The 21,010-nt window shown below is 37.6% G+C and overlaps 1 protein-coding gene across 14 annotated transcripts in view; it reads left to right on the top strand.

Annotated features, from left to right (window-relative positions):
• LOC124254573 (anoctamin-4-like) overlaps positions 1-21,010 on the top strand; it is a 120,152-nt gene that overhangs the window by 89,081 nt on the left and 10,061 nt on the right. For 12 of the 14 annotated variants that reach the window (XM_046688411.1, XM_046688409.1, XM_046688407.1 and 9 more), the window contains 11 exons: positions 771-937; positions 2,830-2,909; positions 4,113-4,175; positions 9,973-9,996; positions 13,720-13,794; positions 14,317-14,481; positions 15,373-15,409; positions 16,289-16,400; positions 18,081-18,138; positions 19,652-19,749; positions 20,683-20,813. In XM_046688411.1, coding sequence (XP_046544367.1) covers positions 771-937; positions 2,830-2,909; positions 4,113-4,175; positions 9,973-9,996; positions 13,720-13,794; positions 14,317-14,481; positions 15,373-15,409; positions 16,289-16,400; positions 18,081-18,138; positions 19,652-19,749; positions 20,683-20,813 — 1,010 coding nt within the window. Of the gene's footprint in view, positions 1-770; positions 938-2,829; positions 2,910-4,112; positions 4,176-5,710; positions 5,726-9,972; positions 9,997-13,719; positions 13,795-14,316; positions 14,482-15,372; positions 15,410-16,288; positions 16,401-18,080; positions 18,139-19,651; positions 19,750-20,682; positions 20,814-21,010 lie in introns of all 14 variants that reach the window. The other 2 variants (XM_046688401.1, XM_046688402.1) reach the window with 2 other exon arrangements.

Raw genomic sequence — 21,010 nt, 5'->3', positions numbered from 1 at the left:
TTTTAGCAATATTCCAGCGATATCACGGCGGGGGACACCAGAAATGGGCTTCACACATAGTACCCATATGGGGAATCAAACCCGGGTCTTTGGCTTGACGAGAGGAACTCTTTAACCACTAGGCTACCCCCTGTTTTTCATGAAAGTGTATTGACCACTCCCAACTGTTTCCGGATTCTGAGAATGAAATGAAACTCCATAATGGTTGATGATAATGTACAAATATTAACTGTACATCCAGAAGGACACTGAGCATATACTACCTCAGTTCCTGAAGAAAGTTGCTCATTACAACTTACTCACCTGCTTCAATGTTGGGTTGGCTATATCATGTTCAGTTGATTGTTAAGAAGTTTGGGAGAAATTCGATATTGAAAGTCTAAGTGACATGCAAAAGAAAGCCTTCAAAACATTTAGATGGAAAGTATAACTTCATCATGTCCATTAAGAATGGCAGTTGGTTTCTAGGTAATATGAGTTATAGTCTGTTTGCAGTGAAAATGTATTCACCCCTTGTAATACAAACAAATAATAGCGATTGTGTCTGTGTTTGATATGTTGGTAAAATTTTAGGAATAGCAAGCGTAGGTAATCTGCAATTGCAATAACCATGGAAATGGATCAATGGATTTGTGAAGCTGCATTGTTTGCCTGGAGGTATAGCAGATTGGCATTTAGTGAAGAACTGGCATTTATTCAAGGGTTGACGTTGGAAATATGTACTCTTAGATACCGATCTATCCTATCTCTGCAGTTATATCTGTTTTCAGTCAGGAGATTTGTCTGTTGGATAAGGCTGGCAACACTACCATGTGTCCTCTGTGTGACAAGAGATGCTCCTTCTGGAGACTGAAGCGAAGTTGCCTGTACTCACAAGTCACGTATCTGTTCGACAACCCGGCCACGGTGGCCTTTGCTGTGTTTATGGCGTTGTGGGGTATGTACATTTATTGTTGCTATATCATCCAGATATAACAAGCTCCTTCCGAATAGCGTCTGACCCTCTGACAAATCCGGCAGATTCGGCAAAGGTCTGATAGAACTGTACAACCAGCTGGCCCCAGTGTCTGACTGTATATTCCACGATGGCTTTGACTGAAGTTGTTATATGTGACATGTGACACTTGTTTGCTGTTTATAAATCTTATGTTTGTTAATAATTTCAGCGCAAATAATAAGAAATGTTTAATCTGAAATGTGTGTTTAATTTTATTCTTTAAAAGTGAATTGTCAATGGGTCATATAGACATCTGAAGCTTACAGGACCCAATGTCCTGTTACTTTGAAACACCATTCATGAACACTGATATCCTAGTCCTAATCTTAAGACCCATGAAGATCTTAGAATCGATCTTCAGTGACCCATGCTTGTTGTAAAAGGCGACTAACGGTATTGGGTGGTTAGGCTCGCTGACTTGGTTGACATGTGTCATTGTATCCCAATTGCTTAGATCGATGCTCATGATGTTGATCACAGGATTTCCTGTTCCAGACTCGATTATTTACAGACCGCTACCATATAGCTGTAATATTGCTGATTGCGGCGTAAAACTCAACTCACTCATAATCTTGAGACACATGAAGATTCAGATCATGGGATCAGCTGGTCAGGCTCATCATATCCAAATTATGTAGATGCTCATGCTATTGATCACTGGAATGTCTGGTCCAGACTCGATTATAACCAGACTACCAGGGGCGTAGCTACCATTATAAAAAAAATCCCTGGGCTTACACATGATTGTTGCTTAAAAGGTTGGGCAAGTCCTCAATACTGTCTAAATAAACAGCTTTGAAAACTATTGGGCTTACACAGTGTAAGAAATAAGCCAAAAAAGCAGCCAGACTTGGATTTAACCAGACCAAATATGGGGAATTTACTCAGATGTATGGAAGAATTTACTCAGATGTATGGATCTAGACCGTCTTGGGTGGTCGGACGGGCCTTAATACACTTTACAAAACAGTAAATGACTTACAACTGTCTATAGCGGGAAATCTGAATAGACAACAAATAAACTTAGGTTTGAAGCTCACAGTACAAAGAAGTGTAATATTATCTCTGTTCTTTGAGGAAGAACACCAGTATCCTACATCACTAGCTTGGTTTCAGACTACCGCTGGCTCCTTCTCTTTTCCACACTATGTACCCACAGTGTTGATCATTAGGAATGTTTTCAGCAAACAGTGCTTGTTGTAAGATGCAATTATGGGAGCCTAACTACTTTTTGATGATCAGGCTTGCTGAGTTTGGCTGATCTGATTAAAAATAAACTAGTGACTGAGTTGGGTTTTACTCCGCTTGTAGCAATATTTCAGCGGTAAGAGTTCCTCCCGTTCCCCCATCCCAAATAATATGTATAAATATTCTAGAATTATAAACAAACCTTAACACAACAATTACTAGAGAACACACAAAATGATTAAAAGTCCAAAATTTAAGTTAGGGCTAGGTTTAGGGTTAGGTTTAGAGTTTGGTTTAGAGTTGGGGGAACGGAAGGAACTCTTTCCACTTCAGCAGTATCACACATTGTACCCATGGGGAATCGAGCCCGGGTTTTCAGTTTGACGAGTGATTTCTTTAACCCCTGGGCTTCCCCACCACCCCAAAATATACAAATACACTGGATAAGGGAATAAGAGAGCAGACCTCATCTAGGCAATGATGCAATGATAGGAAATGGAAATGCTGCTCCCTGAGTTTGTTGCCTGCCAAATTAATGATTTAGAGCTGACACTCTTTGAAATACCTGAACGGAAATGATATAAAAATTTGCCAGGCGTCATGTTTTGTGGTTGGTGCTCATGATTATAATTCTCTTGTTCCAGCAACATTCTTTGCCGAAATGTGGAAACGACGTCAGGCTGAGATTGAATATGATTGGGATGTAGCTGATTTTGAGGAAGAGGTTAGTTCCGCTATCAGTTGATGCTCTGTTGTTTTTGTTGTTTGATGGTGTTTGACATTAGGAACGCATTGTCCAGTTGACATCATTCAACAACCTTTCTTGTTATAAGAGGCGACTAACGGGATCGGGTGGTAAGGCTCACTGACTTGGTTGACACATGTCATCGTATCCCATTAGCGAAATCGATGCTCATGATGTTGATCACTGGATTGTCTGGTTCAGACTCGATTATTTACAGACTTCTGCCATATGACTGGAATACTGCTGAGTGCAGTGTTAACAACAACCAGCAAACAGTCATTCAACAACATGTGAAACGAACATATACCAGACCACAGACTTGGTTCCGTCAAACTCTGCTGGTTACTGAAGGTCACATACTGAATCAGGTGGTGAAGCCCGATGTCATGTGACGTCCTGATGACTTGGATTATTGCTCATAATATCAATCACTGATTTGTCTGGTCCAGATTCAGTCATTTACAGGACATGACATACAAATGGCCATACTTAATGCTCAACACCGTCACACAGCAGATGAACCGCCTTCATTTAACCACCCACACACATATAATTTAGTGATACAGGAATTAACATCCACAAGACATTTTGCATTATTTGAGCAGAATTTGACAATATTTAAAGGCAAAATGTCACATATTTTCGACAATATTTTGGCCTATATAATATATATTGGGGCATATGTACTCACTATAGCTTCCCATTGATGCAATAAGTCAGTGTTTGTCGAACTGGTTTCAATCACAAGTTGTGCGTAGGATATTCCTAAACAGCGCCCCAAGGGACATAACTCTATGGGGTTCACTTGAAATAATATTCGGCTGGTTGAAGGTGCAGGAGTTGATTTAATGCAATGTTGCATTAATACATTCAAACTTTTTAATTTAATATTGTAATCTAAATCCGTAATTTTTTTGGGGGGGGAATAAATGATATAGTAGCTTCCCTGAGGGCCCGATAGTTTGTATTATTGAGAGAAATGCATTATTTATTTTCAGAGAAGTTTGTTGTAATACAGTACCTTTTAACTTAAAAGTATATCCATATATTTGTGATGTTTCAGGAAATGGAAGCTTCCTTGAAGGCTGCTAGGTTTATGAAGAGAAATGCATTATTTATTTTTAGAGAAGAGTCGTGTGATGGTGCCTTTAACAGTATATGCATGTATTTGTGATGTTTCAGGAAACACTACGACCAGAGTTTGAAGCGTCAGTGACACGGATGAAAAAGAATCCCATCAATCACGTAAGTTTTCTCAGGACCTGTTGCCACTACCACAAAGCATGTTTAGAGATGTTGATAGCATCGTAGCATTAAGCCCACCAAGTTGGTAGCTCTCTAGTGTCACTGTATGTATAGACAGCAGCATGGTAGCAAGTAGCCATTGGTGAATGAATGCACAGCTTTGGAGGAAGGAACGGTGCGAATTTGTATGTGCATAGAATGCTAAAGTCAAATTTGTATGTCTTTGGAGGGGGTTAGTTTTAAAATATAACTTCTTTGAGTTGTATTTTTTAGGTACAATTTTGAAATATTTTATGGATAAAAACTTATTTTATTTCATGAATGCGATGTTTCCATACAGAAAAATAGTTTTAAACTAAAGTAATGTTAAGTTAGTTGTATTGTTCTGGAAGTTTTGAGTAGGTCAGTATTGTGTTTGTTTGCACCGTGAAATGCATTTAGTTTGATCATCACAAATCTCGTCAAAATTATTGTGTGCTCTCCCTTTGTATACAGAGAGGCAGAGATTAATTTGGACCTCCTCAGATGCCCATATTTGGCCCAAACAGTAAATGTTTGTAAAATGTCCTGAATGGAAATTAAACTTTACCCAGTTCATGTTAATATAATCATCACTTACCTGGAAACGTCTTAGAGATGAGGGGGTGATGGGGTAGCCTAGTGGTTAAAGCGTTTGCTCATCACGCCGAAGACCCGGGTTCGATTCCTCACATTGGTACAATGTGTGAAGCCCATTTCTGGTGTCCCCCTCCGTGATATTGCTTGAATATTGCTAAAAGTGATGTAAACCTGAACTCACTCACTCAGTCTTAAAGATGACAACTATTTCACTGATAACATGTCCAATAAAGAAAGAGACTTTGTTTTTAACTAGGTCAGAAATTAAGAAAACAGGAAGTTTAAAAAAATTCCAATTATGTGCAAAAATTCAGTTAGAATCCTAGGAGACTAATATATTCTCCATTCTGAGGCAAAGGCAGACTGTGGAAGGAAGATGAATTCTTTACTGTATGTCTGTATGCGTAGATGCAATATGTAATATCATGTAGTATAAATTTTAAGTCAAATACATGCCTTTTGTAAATTGTCCTATTTTAGCTTTCAAAACATTGTAACCCTGATGCTTCAGAGGTATGTGGGAAATTTTGGAAGAACAATTATCAATAAATTGTTGAAGTTTCATATTTGGAAGTGAACATTTTAAGTTCATGTCTGTTTGAGAGACATTTAAAAACTGTTTTCCATTGTTTATTTGTATTCTGAATTGGGATTTATGATCACTGCATGTCATTAAGTATTTACAAAAAAATACATGAAAATTGCTTTAAAAATTGTTTGTTTGTGCTTATCAGTGACATAATTTGTCAGCCATGTTAACTTTATGGTTCATTTTCATGTTTGTTTCCAAATTCTGCTGGTCTGGTTTAAGAGGAGAATTTTAGTAAACCAACTGTCAGTGTCAAGTTGGTACAGCCCTTGCTATTGGCTGTATGAGTGTTAAACTTGTTCTGATTGGCTGATATGAATTGTTACAGACAGCACTGGCAGTGGTAGGTTTGTGTCAGTGGGTTTAGTTATGTTAGTTGTTGACTCATTGATTGACATAGTTCTGATTTCTCAAGCTCTGTCTAAACCCCGTCAATGCTGTATATGTGGAAAAGTCTCTTTACATTCAAACGTGTGAAGTCCTACCCCATGCTATAAGACTGCAGCACTGAATGTGACTATTTAGAAGCTTCTTTGCTTGTTTTACATGAATCTTTTACAGTTTTACCCCCAATGGTTTTGTCTATCTATCGATATGTTTTGTCTTTCAATCTTGTTTTTCTAAAGTCTTTGAATGGCATTTAGATACCCATAAAGTCGAGCGTTTATGGAAGTCTATTTATTTATTTTGAAGAACAACATTTAATTTCTAGACATCAAGGGCAAGAAACACATCCGAGGATATTAAACTGCAATAAATCACCCACATTTTCATGATATGATGCAAGCATATTTTACTGAGGCTATGTACAATCCATTTGATTTCGTTTCAGACCGATGAATTGCTCACTAACACAAAATCTAATAAATGCAACAAAACCAAATTTTGCACAGTCACATGAAATCGACTGACCAACTCTGATGATTTGTCTCCTAATTTTGAACACCTGAATAAAAACGTTGTTTAACAAACAATCATTATTTTGTTGTCACCTTTCGCTATTTTCAACAAGGGGGGACCACTTGCTGGTAGAACAGCCAGGTGTGCACATTGTGCATGAAATTTCACTACACACGCTTGTTGATTACCTGGCTGTCCTACCAGCAAGTGGTCCCCCCTCGTAAAACATAGCAAAAAGAGACTGTAATCAGTGTTGTATAGATTAAAAATATAATGTTTAAAAAGTGCCTGAAAACAAATTCTGTAAGAGCCAAACCCTGTTATGTTTCACACACTAGCAAAACTGTGATTAACATAAACTTTATTTTATTGTCCCTTAAACATCATTGAAAAGTACTACTGTTGTAATATACCTTTACATGTAAGAACTGCTATCTCCAGATTTAGATGTTCAAATTTTAAAATTGCCATAGAAACAGGAAGATATTCTAATACTCATAGACATCTAAGGCTGTGTAGCCACTGTAAAAACAATAATGTAAATATTATTGAGGACGAACATTATATTTTGCTTGAATGTGCGCTTTATGATGATATTAGAAACAAATACCTTATTGATACTTTAAAAAACCATATAACCATATGTCCGTTGTTAATATTGTCAAAGATTCAAACACATGTACTCTATATGGAAATGTTGGAAATTTCCTCAATCATGATGTTTGTATCTTGGGCCTGAGGCCCCTATACTGAATAAAAATGTCTGTCTGTCTAAACATCATTTAAACTGTCATTCACATTGATGACTTTAGAATATTCTACAGACAGAGAGTGTAAGCAGGGCTCCAGATAAGGGCCGTATCGGCGTATGTACGGATAGAAAATATGCACGATACGATAGGAAATAATTTAGAAAACGTAGCAGATACGCACCACAGCAATGGTGTACGGTGTTAAAATCATTTACAGACGTATTTATCTGAAAAAGTATTGTTTTATTGTTTATTGACCTGTTTACACAAGAGTAGCAATGTTGTGGTGCATATATGAAACGAAACACAAGATTACTGATATGCCATTAAATTCCATTCAGTACTCTAAATGTACTCTTAAGTTTTTCCAGTACTCCAAAATTGAAAACATAAGGAGTACGTACTCCTGATGTTGAAAAATTATCTGGAGCCCTGGTAAGAATTGTCAAAGGTATCAGTCCAGCCCAAGCTTCATTCAATGTTCAGGAGTCTAAATTCACAGATGCCATACTTAGGTCTGGTCATCACATTTACTGAAGCTAATAGGAAGATTTTTTGTTGCCCCTTAACACGTTCATTTAAACTTAGTCTTTAGCTTTTGTATTTCATTCTGTCTGCTAACCATAATGTGTTTAATTTTATTTCAGGAGGTTTGTCGAACTGAGTATCACAATATCATAGCAAAGCAAAGGCATATTTTTGCCATCCTACATTCAAGCAATCACGTAGCATTTTGTTCTCCTTTCACAATATGAATAATGCTTGTTAAGATTTCACCAATAAGGACTTTCAGTTAACTGTTCAAGTTTCCTTCAATGCTTGAAACGCGCATCTGATGCTACAAAGAAATTGGATGCTAATCTGATATTAACAACGTTCATACTTACTCCTACTGCACAAGTGCAGCATTAAGTGGTGATTGCATGATGCTTTGTGCCCATATATGAATATAAAATGCTAGATCTGCTTTCTAGGCCTTGGTTCTGTATTTAGTGCAATAAAATTGAAAGAAATATTCTAATTGAAATATTTTTTCCAAAAATTTCAAAACAAGTCTTTTTCAGGTTTCTTTTACATCACATTCACTTTAATATTAACATGTTAATATGTAAATTAGTTAGTTAAATGCTTGAATAACATTTTTTATCAGTTATAAACTGATAATTGCTGCATTTTACTGGACGTTATTGATTTTGATATTTATTTATAAAAATGTTTGCATTCTTCCCTGTGTTGTGTGATGAAGTATATGATTATCCTGATTTTGTAGCTAAAATGGATGGAAATAGGAATAAAACAGTCAATAATTTATCAGGGCGGACTTAATTCATGTGCCCTCATTTTGCATAGCAAATAGATATTTTGAATCACATTTCTGATGTCATAGGTAATTTGATTATGAACGTAAACACTTGTTGTGATTGTTGAATCACGTGATTGAGTCAGAGCCTCACGATTAAGCTGTTGGAAGCTTGGTGGAAGATATGTGCATATATTTAGAAGAAAACAAAAGCAATTTTGAAGAGGAAGCACACAACAGATTACATATGAACAGAAAATCTAACATTACATCAATGTGAGTTAATGAGCAGTACTTTCAATATTTGTGTTATTAATTACTATACTTTTACCAGCAAGCTGTGAGAAAGTAACGCTGAAGGGGTTGTTGTAGGCACAGGTACTACAGATAACGTACCCCAGGTATGTTTCTGTATACAGAAATATTAATGTACCCCAAACAAAGTCAAAATACAGAAACGTACCCAGTACCCTAAAAAGTGGACGAGTCCATATTCCGCAATCCAAACCCGAAACCGTATGTAGTTGTTCCTATTCAACTGATTACGAGTGGTATTATACATCGCGAAATATCCGTTACTGTTTATTCTCATTACTTATACAACACAATCAAATGTATCTAATACAACAGTGTGACGGTTCCAATCAAGAAAACGACACAGTGCGGAATGGAATCGTCCAAGAGTACGTTTCTGTATTCTGATTATGGCCAGGGTACGTTTCTGTATACAGAAACTTACCTGGGGTACACATCTGTTGTACCCGTGCCGACAAAGACCCCTTCAGCGAAAGTAACGTTTAAACTCACAAAATTTTCTCCCTTTACCGATCTTGTCACACTTTGAAGGCCAAGGTCAAACATATTTGGACCTACCCTATTGTTAATGTTTCAAGGCTTCTGTTGTGTTCCTATGAATAACAAATTTCTGGAACACCTTTTTGTTTGATTGTGTTGAACTTATTTAAGGACACTATCATGCTGATAACATCCATGTTTGCTACAGAAACAAAAACACTGTTTTCAGGACAGTATATTTTCAGAATCTCTCAGACTGGTATAAAAGCCAACAAATGACAATCTGAGAGCTTCTGAAAATAAGCATTACCCTTTTATAAAGCTTTGTGTTCCCTTCCAGTTGTTGTGTTTTGTGCCTTAGACCAGAAGAAATTAATTATCTGATTTTGATTTACTTTGTTTCATAGATAATTCAGGTGGGAATGATATCAGTATTTTAGCTGTAGTTCAATTGTTTATTTCACAGGAATTGGAGATTCTATTCACATATCTGGTTGTCACGTTTGTGTTCATTTGAGACAATAGCCCTACCAGTTATCCTATTTACAGAGATGGTATATGAGAAACAGAGAGGCCAATAACCTTTTCAGTTTGCAGCTCCAAATTGGATCCTTTCTAGCAGCATTTAGTATTGTCTCATGGCATATTAGGTAGCTGATCTTACTGGGACAAACAGAAGCTAGACTAGGACTTTGGATGACAGGCTATAGTCACAGACTGGAGAAAAGTGTGCAGTTTCAAAAACATTAAATTACTGACGACCATTTTTTAAGGATGATTATATTGGAACATTTAGATAAAGTTCAGGATAGGTTTTGTTTTAGTTTGTTTTGCTTTATCCAGGTTTATAGGAACAAAATCACCCAGGTACCAACAGACATTTCATGGATACCGCATGTGGTTTTAACTTTTTCGGAAATGTCAGAGTGGTGTTTCCGCATGACAACATCATTGCTTCATCCAGCTACTGAAGCCATTTTGAGTTATAGAATTTAAGGGGGATTTATCGACTGAACAATGAACACATAATATTAGTTCCTATCATATTTTGTGGATTCATATGGTCTTTACAATGAAAATGTAACTACCGGTAAAAAATGTGAATGACTAATTCTTGTCTTTTTTTTCAAATTTTGATTTTCTAATTTTATGATTGGTTCTTTAACCATTGGGTTGAAACTGCAGCTAATGGTAGTTAAGAGCTGGAGTAAAGTTGATACTACTTGTTGAACTAACAAAACCATCTTCTTGGTCATTTTAATATTTAAAGGAATTGGAAGATCCATAGATATAGTCCCTAACTGACAGAAACTGATGCAGTTGATACAATATTTTAATTTTCTAAACAGAAATAAGCAAATGTTCCCTAAATGGATGAAGGAGATTTTTGGGCGACATAGACTGAAAACCCCACAGACCTTTTGACCATTTGCAGTAACTAATTAGATAAGTCTTCACCAACTTCTGAAATGTCAGAGGCATACAATTAAACGTTGACTGAAACTGACTGTTGGTATGTCAGATAATGTTGACATTTTTGTGATGACTGTTGTCCATGTATCACTGACTTGACCTTCACATGGCTGTATGTGAGTTGATTACGTTCTGGGTCACTGTTAGGCTTGAAACCTTGACGCACACATGTGGTCTCACCTTAGGCAAGTGAGTTTGTTCAAAATGGCCTCTGTTCACCCATCATACAATGGGTACCAGGTGGGATAAGTCTTATGACTATTACCTTGATTATCTTGGGTTATCTGGGGCAGTAATGTCCATTATGTTGTATGCGCTTAGAGCATGTCCCAGTGACGTGGAGTTCAGTGCTATATAAGTGGCCTTATTATCATTATCTTGACTGAACTACATGAAGAAGCTGCAGATGTTAACGCTTGGTGAGGGCTGACTGCCAGGCCCTTAAGCTGAATTATAGCAATTCTTTAGTCACATATTTCCCTGTTTCACTTACATGGCTTGTTTACTAAAAGCAACAGATAGGGATTTTGAACGAATGTCCAACAATAAGATTACATGAAACATACTATGAATATTTACACATGACAGCTAGCAGGTGAACCATTCACAAGTAGGTCAACAGAAATGAATTATGAATCAATGTAGTGAAGATGTTGACAAGATCATCTGAGTATATGTTTGCATGGAACAATGGGACTTAGGATCTTTTCCAGAATATAAATCTGTTAGATTTGGCACAAGTATTTTACCTGGAAACTATGTGGAACATTGACTGCCTTTCATAATGGTATGACAGTTCATGGTTGACTGTAACCTTGATGGACTAGACAGAGTAGCTTCCCTTTTACAAAGGGCAATAACTCTGGTGGACTGATGGATTGATTTAGAAAATGTGTTGACAAATGTTCTGTTGTCTATATTTCCACCAGTGTGAAGGAATCCTTGTAGTTAAGACACTCTTTGTCAGAGATGACTACAATTAAAATTAAAATTAAAATTTATGAACGACATCATACAAACTAGAGGTTCCCTGACTTGTGCTTGACAAGACTCGCTATATTCAATGTTTTGGTCTTTATACAGAATATTTGATCACTGGGTATAACCTCTTTTAAAGTTTTTGTCAAAATGTGGACATGACCGTGGACCTCTTTAGGTGATAACATACCCTATTATACTTGCGAACGATTTCAGCTCTGTTACAGTTCTGGCTTGTCACCATGGATTTATTGGGTTTGCATGACACTTGCTGTCTCTTATCATGGCTAAGACTTTGCATGAATTCCCAACATTCTCATGCTAAAACACCAGGCTTTGCTATTTTACCTTAATGAGTTTACTTTGTTAGAGTGAAAATGAATTGGGTGGTCAGCTCAATGATTTGGTTCATTGGCCGTGTTGTCAGTCTCAGATGCAGCTGTTCGTGGTTCAAGGTGCCGTTGTACAAAACAACCTTAGCGCTAAGACTACCTTAAGTCTATGTTAAGGTATGGTAGTTACCTTAGCGCTAAGATCACTTTGTGCAATGTCACCGTGTAGGGCTTGCTAAGTTCTCCCAGGAACCTTTGATCATGGGTTTGACTCCCAGATTGGCTTAGATGATGCCAAAATTGTTCCTGACAGTGCCAAATTGCAACGACCTGCCCCCACACATACTGACCCGCAATATATCTGAAATATTGTTAAACCCATCACTCACTCACCCAATGGCATGGATGGTTGCTGTTGCCATCAACATTGGTTTCCTTGTGTTGACTTCACTCATTCACTATGTTACTGGCAATCCCCATCCTGATGTCTGGCCAGTCTTGCAAAGCATGGGTGTTTTATCAACATACTCGGTCATATCAAACCTTCCTTCAAGACTGCTAATTTCAAGATATCAATAATGTATTTCTGCATTCGGTTTCATAAGTTTTGAATTAAATATTTACAAACTCTTCCTTTGGATTCAGTATTTCGATAGTTACATTGTTTAAGGAGTGACAGTCTTCAGACTGATAGCTAGTAATGAATATTATGATTAATCATATATCATATATCTATTTGCTATAATAATTGTAGATTGTTTCTTAAAGTTGATTTTTTTGTCAAGTGCATCAATATGTATATATTGCTTTTATGACTCATTCATACATTGCTGCATATATTTTAATACGTAACAGTAGATCTATGGTGATACACTTCGGTCATGTGTTCCAAAGATTTGGTGAAAGAGTGGCACCAAACACAGACTTCAAATTTCAGTTCCTATTTACCCACGTTGACTCAATAGCTTTCGACCACAGAAAAATAAAACACATTTAGTCAGAATAATGAAATATTGAAATGGAAAGGTATTTTCCAGATACTAGTAACCAGTTCTATCAATAATCTCTTGGTGTTTGTTTTAAACCATTGAATCTGTCACAAATGACCTAATGTCATCTTAAGCAGGATGGGAGATTTCAAACGGTGTTTCATTATAAATATGGACAGAAGTTTTAAAAAGTTGAGAATGTTTAGGTGGAAACATATTAAGACCGGTAAGATTGACCAAACATTCGGGGGATTTTGGTGCCATTCGTTTTGTTAATGGGGGTCAATTTTGTGGGAAACCATTACCCTATTGTATCACCATCAGAGAGTTCATTTGATCTGTGTATAGGAATGTGAAGTGATGATGATGATGATGATGATGTTTATTGGACATGTTGACAACACAGTTGATCTGGATACTGGAATTTATTGCAATAATCATGACTCTTATACTCGCCTTTCATTGTTGTAATAATTATTTGTCGTGCAAATTCCTGTTTCACGTTTCATTAAGATGTAAATATGGAGGAATGGGTGTCAACATATGTGAGAATAACTATTTGCTAAAAACTTTGCACACATTGCCTTGATTGCTATTATGTATACAATTTCAGTAATTTTCAGATTAAGTATGTTACCTGATTTTGAAATTAGGCAGATATTACTCAAATGATAGAAAGGTAGAATCAATTGGAAGCAAAATATGTATTGAATTTGAAGTGTGTGCATTGCATATTGTACACTTCATGTTGTAACATGACCAATGATTGGTTGTTTAAGACAAGGAAGATGACTGACAGGTGTTGGTGTGTGTTGCAGATTGAGGAGCCGTACCTGTCACTGGGCAGTCGATTGTGTCGCTACATGTCTTCTCTCTGGGTCGTCCTTTTCATGGTAAGTGTGTCTCATCATAAATGTGTGACAGTTGGATTTTCTGACATCTGAGAATTGTCTGTGAACGTAGTGGCACAGATACAGTGGTGGTCTGATTTCTGGGCATGATAATATGGATAAACACAAGGACTGGTCAACTAAGAGTCCAGATGCTTTCTCCCTCTCTCTCTCTCTCTCTTTTCTCTCTCTCTCTCTCTCTCCTCTCTCCTTCTCTCTCTCTCTCTCACTCTCTTTTTCTCTCTCTCTCTCTCTCTCCCTCTCTCACTTCTCTCTCTCCCTCTCTCACTTCTCTCTCTCCCTCTCTCTCTTCTCTCTCTCTCTCTCTCTCTCTCTCTCTCCCTCTCCCTTTCCCTTTCCCTTTCCCTCTCCCTCACACACACAGACGCAAAAGAGAGAGAGAGAGAGGTGTAAGTATGGTGATATGTATGTGACAATCGAGGCTGCTGCGTTTGAAGCACCACCTATTATTAACATATTTTGTGTCCACAATGATTGACTTTTCTTTTATTGTTCTGTGGACAGTTGTGTGTGGTAGTGGCAGCAGTGTTTGGCGTCATCGTCTATCGAATCACGGTGTCGGCGCTGTTGTATGGCACTGACCAGGAGGAGATCAGTCAACGAGCATCAACCATCACATCAGCAACAGCAGCTTGCATCAATCTTGTCATCATCATCGTGCTAGGCAGGGTAGGTATCACAGCTTTGGGGGTGGTGGGGTAGCCTAGCGTTAAAACATTCCTGCTTTGATTCCCAACATGGGTACAATGTGTGAAAAACATTTTCTTGTGTCCCTTCATAGGCGGATCCAGAGGGTTGTGCTGAAAATTGTTAAATGACCATTGAAACTCGAGTGAAAATGAAGTGTGCGCCCCTCCTTTTCTCAATAGTGTGCACCCCCCCTTTCTCAAATAGATCAGGGGTCCTGGACAACAAAATGGGGGTCCCAGACTCTTAAACATTATTATTAATACTGTTATTGTATTGTGTATCATGGTCATCATTTTGTTACAGTAGTTAAATTGCAAATGATACCATAACCCAGCTAGTAGCAGACACAGTGATAACTCATTGTTATTTGATTGGAATTTTAAAAAAAGTATTTGGACTTTTTCTGAGTCCCTGAGGATGTGCTAATAAATTTCTTTGTGTTGATTGTCAATTTTTATGCATATAGGACACAGGAATTCGCTTCCCATATATCCCTGGGCAGTGAATATATCCAGCATTGTATATTGTATTGCTGACTGACTGATTGAGTTTAGTTTTATGCCGTTTTTTAGCAATATTCCAGCAATATCACCGCGGGGGACACCAGAAATGGGCTTAACACATTGTGCCCATGTGGGGAATCGAACCAGGTCTTCGGCGTGATGAGCCAACACTTTAACCACTAGGCTACCCCATCGCCCCGTATTTTGTATTAAGTTTTAAATATGCTTGACTTTATGCCACTCGATCAGTTAGGCATCACTGGATGTTCAGGAAGTACATGATGTTATCAAACGTTTGGATCATGTGCAATGATGTAAATGACTATTCATATGACAGTCTTGCTATATTCTTCATCATTTCTTGCAGGTGTACTTGGTCATTGCCGAAGTCTTAACAAATTTTGGTAAGTTACAAAAGACCTTTTTCGGGGTAGTAATAGCAGTTGGGTTTTTTTACATATTGTTTTGAGTTTATTACATTGTTGTAAGTTGAAAATGTGCTTGATCAGTTTATAACATGATCTGGTAAGCTCATTACATTTTGGTGAGTTCATTTAACAACAGAAAGTTCATTCTAGCTTGACATTGTGTGATACTTGATTCTTATTTGCTGAGAGCTCATTCAAAATGTACTTAAATGGCAGTTAAACACTAATTTACGCGTTCAGTTTTTAAATTACATTTAGTGCTTCTAAAGCAACGATAAAAGATTGCAAACTTGAAAACAGAGTAGCTTTATCTTCTAATTATAATAAATACCTTGGTCCTGAAGTTTGTTCTTAAGTTAGGATGAAGTAGACCTCGAATTGTCCTTCTTGTCACACTCTTATATCAGCCAGCCTACTGAAACCACAGGATACAGGGGCATAGCTACCATTACCAAAAAAAAAGAAAAAAAAAAGAGCCCGGGTTCACACATGATTGTTGCTAAAAAGATTGGCCAAACCCTCAATACTATCTAAATATAAAGCTTTGCAACCAATCAGGCTTACACGAAAGAATTGGCTTGCTACCCGCCTGGGAAACAGTCTGACTGTCATGAGATACCATTGCTAATAGGGTTTACCGTAATAGTCAACAGCCAAGGGGGGTAACTCTAAATCACACTTCCTGTTACAATTTTCCCAGAGCAGCATTGATATTTTACAAGTGCTTCAGTCATTTGCTCCCACCGAGAATCACTGCCACATTCTGATATGTTATGATTAATGAGTGAAATTGTCAGGTTATGCTGTGCCGCTCTTAGTGCTGAGCATGTGTATAATGTGGCGCTATTTTGACAGAAACCCACCGCACACAGACAGAGTGGGAAGACAGCTTCACACTCAAGATGTTCCTGTTCCAGTTCGTCAACCACTACGCCTCTCTCTTCTACATTGCCTTCTTCAAGGGAAAGTGAGTATACAAACCCACAAGGAAATTCTTTACTCATCTATACACAAACACCTGATATTTATAGTCTTGGGCTGCAACGAATCCGCTATGACCTGATTATGATACATATAGGGAGCATTGGTTAACAAATATGATTATCTTACCTTCATGTAAAATACTTTAATTTCATTGGTCAATGACACTTTAACAAGTTTCCGTGTCACCCCTGACAGGAGGGTGACAACTGGAAAAAATATTACCCTCTGTAACCCCAGACTCTCCCCCAAGAAGCTGTATCACCAGCAATAGCATGACGTCATATGATGCTGCAGTGCACGGATGTCGAAAAATGTGTGATTAGTTGTTTTTAGTTCACTTGTGTACACATTTATTTTACTGACTTTCACAGCTTTATTTAAACTATTTTATACATGTAATTTTTTGCACACTCAACTGAAACAAAATTAACAATTTTTATAGCAGTTTTAAGCTTGTCAGAATATGTTTCACTGGTTTCTTGTTGTTATCCCCCGCCGCGCGTTTAGCGCGAAGCGGGGGATACAGTATTAGGCTCCGTCCGTCCGTCCATACGAATTGGAATATCTTAAGAACTGTTCTCTAGATTCTTTTCATATTTGGTAGCTAGGTTCTTCAAAGTATAAGAAAGGTCCAAGTCAGATTTGGTGACCTTGACCTTCATTTCAAGGTCACATGGGGACTTTCACGTTTTACCTGCATGTTAAGCTATCTCAAGAACCGTTCACTTGATTTTCTTCATATTCAATACAAAGCTTTATTTACATGTCATATAGTTGGTAGCGGGCTTATCGAGCCTACTGGCTTGGTGACACAGCTACAAAAAGGCGTACATCAGACAGTATTACAACTTGATATAACATCTACCCAATACAGTAACAGGTTAGCTGTTGATGTGTTATTCATTATATTCTGTCAAACAAATATTATATTTAACAATATTATATATCACATAAAACTGTGATACAGTTGTGACTGATGTTTGCTTCTGAAAAGAGGCAAAGAAAACAACAAAGTGAACACATTAATGATCTTATAGTGATAATGTCAATAAGTTGTCCTTATATTGTGTCATGTGGTAAGGTAAACATGACTTAAGAATGACATGGAAAATGACATTTTAGCGGTGAGTATGGCGTTCATTTGCGGCTCAGGGATTTAGAGGAAGTGAATTGCTGCGTCCTATGCTCATAAAAATTGACAAAGGACGCAGAAAAAGTCCAATAAAGATTTGGATCAAGTAACAATAAGTTATCACTGAGGCTGCTACTAGTCGGGTTATGGTATCATTTGCAATTTAATTACTGTAACAATGTGTTGAACATGATACACAATACAATAACAGTAACTGAATTACAACAATACTACAACATAGAATTAAAGATAATGTTTAAGTGCCTTAGACCTCCATTTTGTAGTCCAGGACCCCCTGAAAATTAAAAGTATGAGTCCCAGGGACCCTCAAGTACATGACTCAAGGTAAATCCCTGCATCCCTTTGGTATCTTCAGAACACACAACGATGAGACTGACTATCTGAGTATCGAACACATACCATTTCGCATCCATTTATCTTTTATTTCACAAAATTTCAAACATTGGTAATATTTGCATTTCTTTTGAAACACAAATGAGACACAAGATTCAAAACACTGATTTTTTTCAGATTAACCGGTCGCCCAGGCAGCTACAACAGAGCAATCCTTGGCAGCAGACAAGAAGAGGTTGGTATCATTTTGGCATTTTGTGGAACCATGTTCCAGTACACGTTCATCCTCTTAGTACTAAGCTCATTGTTTCGCAAAAACTAAGACAATTGTAGCTGTCATACTGTAACATAGATGAATAAAAGTACTTGTGTTAGGATCTTCTTTGAGAGGCATATACACGTCAGGAGTACTCTGAGTGAGTGAGTGAGTATGGTTTTACTCTTCTTTTCGCAATATTCCAGCAATGTCAAGGCAGGGGACACCAGATATGGATTTCACACACTATAACCATGTGGGGATTCGAACCTGGGTCTTCGGTGTGGGTCATTAGGCTACCGAACTACCCATGGAGTACTATGTAACTAAAGAGTGTTTCGGTGCTTGATAATGATGTTAAAATCTACACCAAAATGTTTCTCCTGGCTGTAAAGAAAGAAGTTGTTCATTCATATGTCCCGTCCTTACTTAGTACTAAAATCGCTTTGAGAAATGGGGCCTGATGAAGTTATCATAGTGTTCTCAAAACCTATGTATCTGTAGAATGTCAGGTTTTCTCTCGTCATGTTGAAGAGCACACCCTCATGACATAGACCCGTGAAGATCCGGGATAAATTGATCTTAAGTAACTCATGCTTGTCGTAAGAGGCGACTAATGGGAATGGGAGGTCCGGCACGCTGACTTGTTTGACACAGGTCACGATCCCATTTGCATAGATTGATGTTTCTGCTGTTGATCACTGGATTTTCTGGTCCAGACTAGATTATTTACAGACCAACGCCATACAGCTGGAATATTGCTGAGTGCGGCGTAAAACTAAACTCACTCATTCACTCACCTCATGACAGGGTCCAAAAAGGTTTTGTAATTTTTTAAATTGAAAATCCACATGACTCACACGTGTATGTTTCTTGTATCATTCTTGCTCACAATAGTGAAAAACAAACATAATGAGCTGACACTATTAGTTAAACAGTGTTTTGAAAGGATGTACAGGACTGTAAGACCCTTGTAAATTCTGTGTATCCTGAGGCGCAGCCGAAGGCACTGAATGAGACGCAAAACGTTCCGCCATGATTTTTGCCTGAACGGTCATAAAGGGAGCTAACTCGTTATGGCTTAGTCTATGATAAAAATGAATTTTAGGTTTTGTTAAACGACAAGTCAAATGCAGAAACATTTTATTTTTTAATATTTTTATTGACACAAACAAATAAGAAATTATAGCAACAATTTTATTACTCTGTTTATATACATAATTGTATACGCTAACTCTAAAACTTCGAAGCGATCACCTGTTTGGCAGCCACATTCCATATAAGGTCAAGGTCATTTGTACAATCAGTGTATTGTGTCACATAACAGATTTGACGGGGTGTACAGCTTTTACACCCTGGCAAATCCACGTACATGGTTTTGTATGCTTTGACTATTGACTAATCAGAATTTGACAAATTTATCTTAAGGGTAATAAAGCATTGTGTAGTCCAGGAGATGGGGGAGGTATGTGATGATCTGCTTATGTTCCAGTGTGATCCGGCAGGCTGTCTGATAGAGTTGTGTATACAGTTGGGTGTCATCATGGTTGGCAAACAGACCTTCAACAACTTCAAGGAGGTTATTCTACCGTGAGTACTTCCATGATTGTGCCGAGCCTATCATGTCAGTTAAATGTGTAGACGTGCAACAGATGACATTTCCCCTCCATGAGATGTTTATGGTTTGTCTCTGACTATTTCTGGCTTAACACTGAGGCATAAGACCACATATACCCAACAATGAATTTATCTCGCTGATATGTTTTAATCTGCCATTTTGAAAAAATCCAAACATATTTGAATGCAATGTCATGTGTCAGTAGTGACATGTAGTCAGAGGCCCAGATAAGCTGCGTATCCGGGTAAAATACGCATAGAAAATTTCCAATTACGCATTGAAAAAATAATTGTTGCGTACCATTTACGCTTTTAAAATGTTAGATACGCAAAAAGTTTAAAACAAATGCGTACGGAGTATATTTATAAAAATCGCTTGCGTAATGAAAAAGACATCGATTGCTATCAAGTTGTACTGTTAGTATAGGACTAGTGTTGTACTGTCAGTATAGGATGAGTGATTTTTTATGAAATCATTTCATTTCATGGTTTTGATTAGGTATGACATAAGGCAGGACATACCTGCTTAGTAAACTTACTCAATGACATAATACTTAGGTGAGTGAAATGACTGAAATACGCACATATTTGAAGGCAGTTGGTAACGGAAAATGAAATACCCACTCAACATTCATAATACCCACTCCAAAAAATACAGTGGGTACAGTACCCACATGAGCTAAATCTTATCTGGAGCTCTGTGTAGTAGTTCATCAAGATGAGATGAACCCATCAGAGCTGACTTTGAGTTAAGTTGAAGCTTCTTATGTGTGTTTAATATGGGGAAATAAATTCTACTTCAGGCTTTGATTGTTTGAGCTCAAAGACGGAGCTCTCCTGGAGTAAAATACACCACCAAGAAAATCATTCTTAGCAAGTATTAGACTGTACCACTGTTTCTTGCAGGAAGTTGATGAACTGGTTCAAGTCGCGGAAGGTGAGTGAGGAAGAGAAGGAGACTCTTCCTCGCTGGGAGGAAGATTACAACCTCTCCACCATGCCTGACTTGGGACTGTTTGATGAATATCTGGAGATGGGTAAGTAGTTGGTCCATGGGGTTTGACTTGTAGAATAGTGGTAGCCTAGTGGTTAAAGTGTTCACTTGTCTCGCTGAAGAGCTTGGTTTGATTCCCCACATGGGTACCATGTGTGAAGCCAGGACGTGATATTGCTGGAATATTGCTGTAGAATATGTTCACAGTACCCTTGAAAGAGAAATTATTAGTCAAGTGAT

The sequence above is a fragment of the Haliotis rubra genome, unplaced genomic scaffold (genome assembly GCF_003918875.1).
Source record: "Haliotis rubra isolate DU_JTF1 unplaced genomic scaffold, ASM391887v1 Scf576, whole genome shotgun sequence".
NCBI classification, from domain to species: domain Eukaryota; kingdom Metazoa; phylum Mollusca; class Gastropoda; order Lepetellida; family Haliotidae; genus Haliotis; species Haliotis rubra.
This window is presented reverse-complemented; position numbering and strand designations above follow the sequence as displayed.